General features: G+C 36.0%; 1 protein-coding gene across 1 annotated transcript; it reads right to left on the bottom strand.

The window, feature by feature from the left end:
* Window positions 1–3,416: 3,416 nt before the first annotated feature.
* On the bottom strand, window positions 3,417–4,328 carry LOC143537097 (uncharacterized). Its single transcript, XM_077030939.1, has one exon. It carries the CDS (start codon window positions 4,326–4,328, stop codon window positions 3,417–3,419), a length of 912 nt encoding a protein of 303 aa, XP_076887054.1.
* Between the last annotated feature and the right edge of the window lie 553 nt (window positions 4,329–4,881).

Genomic DNA, 4,881 nt, shown 5'->3' with positions numbered 1-4,881 from the left:
AAGAGGTGCGACCCCTACGAGTGGGTGGATCAAACCAGCAGTCCCTACCCTTAGAGTTCCAATGGTAAAGTGATCACTTACTCGTTCTTGCGCACTCATATCGAAAACCATAGATAACTGTTTGCATTGCTCGAAAACTTACCATAATGAATTATAAGTTAAACACATAATCGTTGCATAGCTTGTAAGTATACCATGATAAAATGTAATTTAAACACGTGTCCCTCGCCCCGAAAACAGGTTAAAAACAGTGAAAATAGTGAAATGGGGGCTGTGAGACTCACCTGAGGTTCTTGTTAAGGGATTAATCGAGATTCGGGTTTTCTTGGTGTTGGCCTCGGAATCGAAGGTCTAGAATACGATTAAATAACAAGAAATCTATATTAAGATCAAGATATAAGGGTTGGAAAGTAGATCTCAAGGTTATAATCTCGGCTTACCTAGTAACAGGAACGGAATTGAAAATCAAATAGATGCTTGGGAGATGATTCAGAGCAGATTTGCAGTTTTAAGAGAGAAGTTTGAAGTGTGTTGAGTGATAATTTTAGGTTACATATTTATAGGCACACTCAATGGAACACAATCCCTTGATTTAGGGGATTGTAATCTTTTCATATCTAGGTGTGATGATGATAAAGTATGGAAAGTATTATTATTTATTCAAAAGTGGAGGAGTGGGTAAAAGATTCTGATTTTCGCAGGACATGCAGGTCTGTGGTTGGTGAGAGTAGGGTGGCTGATAGTTGACTGTTCATGCCACAGTGTGCTTTTGCCAGTGCACAGTAAAAAGTAGAAATTTTCTGAAACACGTTACTGTTTTCTTTTGGGCGGGAATAATCCCCTTTATTCTGAAGAATACTGTGTTTTGTGCGTGTAACCTTGCGCGTACAGCCTTATGCGTGTAGGATTCTGCGTGTAGAATGTTTCTTTGCTGCGGGTAGGTACGTAACCTTCTCGCAGTCAGGGACATTGAGTTTCATTTGTAGATTCTCCAGGTGGTCTTGGTATTTCAACATAGTGATCAGTTATGTTGAAGTCAATTCCATCCTGGAGCTTCAGACAAACTAGCTCTCAATGTTCCCGCCATGCGGGGAGGTTAGTTCCCTTCCGCACGCGCATAAACGATTTAGGGTGCACCCGCCTTAGCATCATGCGTGACGGTCAACCCATTAGACATCATAACGTTAAGGTACATGAAAACATAAAGCCAAAACATTCGCGCATGGCGCATATAACATATGCCCACGCTGGTTCTTAACATGGTGCGCTCGCGCATGGCGCACATAACAAATGCACGCGCTGACTAACATGGCGCGCTCGCGCAGGGCGCACATAACAAATGCACGCGCTGACTAACATGGCGCGCTCGCGCAGGGCGCACATAACAAATGCACGCGCTGACTAACATGGCGCACATAATATTTACAATCACCTAATTATTAGGTTGATTACTTAGTTTAAGGGATTGGGAATTTACCGGGTGTCACACAAAATATATCTGATGTGTTATATATTGCTCCTGTACTTTCTTGTTTCATGAGTGCGTTATCTATTTATTTTTATTTTCTTCTGTTACTTTTGCTCAAAAAAGAAATTATTTCAAATTCGAAATTTTATGTTGTCATACTTGTGATGTATATTGCCTTATAATTTGTGAAAGAAATAGTACAAAATTAGCATATTAATAAATTAGGAGCATCTCTATACAAATACATGATTACCAAGATAATTTTTTCTCAAACGGCGTAACATGTTGCACATTTGCATTCTATTCAATACAAACCCTATTTTTAATGAATGCAATTCCTAGTCATGAAAGCCGTAAAACCATGATTTACTTTTTTTTTCATAGTTTGTCAAAATTCTATTTAAAACTACAACACTTACCCTATTTTCTCTTTAAAAAATGATCTTTTTTATAGATTATGAAATTGACTTTGTAAAAACTGAATGCATTCTGTTTTATACAAGCGACCCTCAGCTTGTATTTTTTTATCAATCATGAAAAAGAAAAACTTCTAGCGGAATTTTTTTTAAAATAATTTTAATGACTATATTAAAGTATGTTTATATAATTCATGGTTAGAGCCTAGAGCTAGGGACGAGAAAGCAACTGAAGGATGGGTACTTTGATGCTTGACAGGTTCGGTAACTAAGTAATCAATTATTCTTTTAACGTCAAAGCAAACACTTACTATTTATAGACGTTAACATGGTTGGCTAAACCTTTTGTCTTTATGTTTTTTATTCAGTTTAAGCCCTCAATTCACACCAACTAATCAATCATAAGCATAGATATCAAGTGAAATGTAACAGATACTTCAAATAAAAAACCAATACTAATTATATAACAATCAGCATAATCAGAATTAGAACTTCTTAGCTCTTGAGTTAATAAGTTAACACCCTTTCACATCCACTTCAACTCCTTTGTCAATAGTATTTTGATCGGTCAAACTACAAGAGAATGAAACTGTTTGATTCCCTAGCTAATATAAACTTTCATCGCCCAACTGGTAAACAGATTTAGACGCTCGTAGTTCTGCCCAATACTAATTATATAACAATCATCATACTCATAATTAGAACTTTTTAGATGTTGAGTTCATAAGTTAACCCCCTTTCACATCCGCTTCAACTCCTTGGTTGATAATAGTTTGATATGTCAAGCTACAAGAGAATCAAACTGTCTGATACCCTAGCTAATATATTAATATAAACTTTCACCATCCGGATGGCAATCTGATTTAGACTCTGCTAATTCTGCCCATGGATCAAGTTCTATTCTAACCATTGTTTTCATAATCATATCGGTCATAGAATGATTTGTCTTATTGGTCCATTAATCAGATCAGTTTCAAAAACCAGATATGTGATTGTCAATTTGAAAAATACATATGTTTATAGTTTAAGAAACAATATATTTATATATAACTAAATATATTTACCATGTTAATAAAATATGAAGGTTGAAAAGGTAACTGAATCAATAAACAAGATTTGCAAGAGAAGAAATATATTTTGAAAACCGATACAACCACCTATAGTTCGTGAGGTTAACCAAATGATCTTAAACAAACATCCAAGGTGGTTCAAGAGTGTCAAAATAACTGGTTATGAAGAATGTTTCTTGGTCCAAGCAGCCCATCTTGTGGGATTCAGATAACCAATATTTCTTAAACAAATAACATAAAAATATTTTGGTATCATATATCACAATCACGGTATAGATGTATTCCGATAAGAACATGTCCACAATTGGACCAATAAGACTTTCTGAATGCTTTTCATACCAAATATTTTGAATTAGTAAAATATAAAAAAGTAAAAAAGGTGTATGTAAGTAAGAAAATAAAAAATAAAATAAAATAAACCAAATAAAATAAAATGAAAATCTACAATATGAATTTGTTGACTTAACTCTTGGTAGCATAAACTAACAAAGAGAATTCCTGCTTCTCATCTTTCATCTTCACCAGATCTTCCAACCATAGCCTGCTATCCAACCCATTTCTTGTTCTGAACATAAAAACCGCCCGACCCGACCCGGATCCGGATTCGGATCCGGAAGCAAAGAACCAATCATGAACATCCCACATTAAGTCAACTTGCAACCCATCAATGAATAAAGTCTGGTTACCCCTAAAATTCCAATGGAGCCTCTTGACCCGAATCACGACCCGCTTATCAACACAAACCGTTAAAGTAGGACTCTTTACACCGTCATCATCTCCGGCACACCGGATCAAAATATCATGACAACTTCCGGCACCGGAAAATTTAGCCTTGGTGGAATAAAGGGTATTTCCGGAAAAATGCTCACGTCGAGAAACCAGATCAGATTTCGCAATTTGTTTATAACTTTTCATTTTCTTAAAATCCGACATGTCTCCGAGGAACAACCCCAGTTCGGAGTCTACGATGATTACAACACAGTACCCTTCAACCGGTTCTGCTCCCGGTCCGTACTGCGCCGCCGACAGGTCGTAAAAAACCTCGTACTTGGAACCATTAATCTCAAACGCTTTGCTTCCTTTTTTCTTCCGAAACAGCCGTGAGTTCGTGTTTAACCGGAACGCCGTGGTGGGGTCGTCGCCGGAGTTTATCTGGAGGCCTTGCGCGGTGGAGTTCCGGCACCACGTGACGGTGATCACGTGACTGGTGCCGGTGGAGAGAGTGGTTTTGTAAATATTTGTAACTGCGGTTTGAATTGACGGGGTTAATTTGGGTGAAAGTGAAACTGAATTTGAAACGGTTTTGTAATTTGAACATGATGATTTATCGGATACTTGAACTGCTAATTCACTGTAACAAGACATTAAACCCATCATATTTGCTGATTATTAATATATTATCTCCGACGGGAAAACTGAACTCCGATGAGTTTTCCGGCCAGCTTTGTTTCCTTACGATGTGTGTGTGAAATTAGGTGTGTAATGAATGTGAATTTGTGTTGTAAAACTATAATAAGAATAATAAATGGTGGAACACTGATGTATTTATTTATGAAAACTTTGCTGGATATATATTTATTTATTTTACTTTATTTATTAGTTTTTTAATAGCTTTTTAACTGTTTTGGAGTTTAATTATGTTTTTTGCCAGCTCATCTGAGATATTTGGGATTATTTAATGAAGGTGGAATTTCAGGTTTGGTTTGTTTTTCGTTTAAAGTGAACAAAGTGTGAATTCGGATGATAATGAATAATAATGACTAGCATAATAATGCATTTTAAATTACAGAATTTGTCGGTTATTACTAAAATAATTATCTTAAATGTGAGTATGTGACAGGTTTTTTTTCGTAACATGTAGGTTAAAATAAATGTGTAATTTTTCACTAAAATAAAAAATGTCTTAAACCACAAAAGGATGGAACGT

This window comes from Bidens hawaiensis, unplaced genomic scaffold (assembly GCF_021521415.1).
Source record: "Bidens hawaiensis isolate Kalapana, Puna unplaced genomic scaffold, B.hawaiensis_p1.1 tig00011081_1, whole genome shotgun sequence".
In the NCBI taxonomy this organism is placed as follows: Eukaryota; Viridiplantae; Streptophyta; class Magnoliopsida; order Asterales; family Asteraceae; genus Bidens; species Bidens hawaiensis.
The sequence above is the reverse complement of the archived record's forward strand: the minus strand, read 5'-3'. Positions and strand labels throughout refer to the sequence as shown.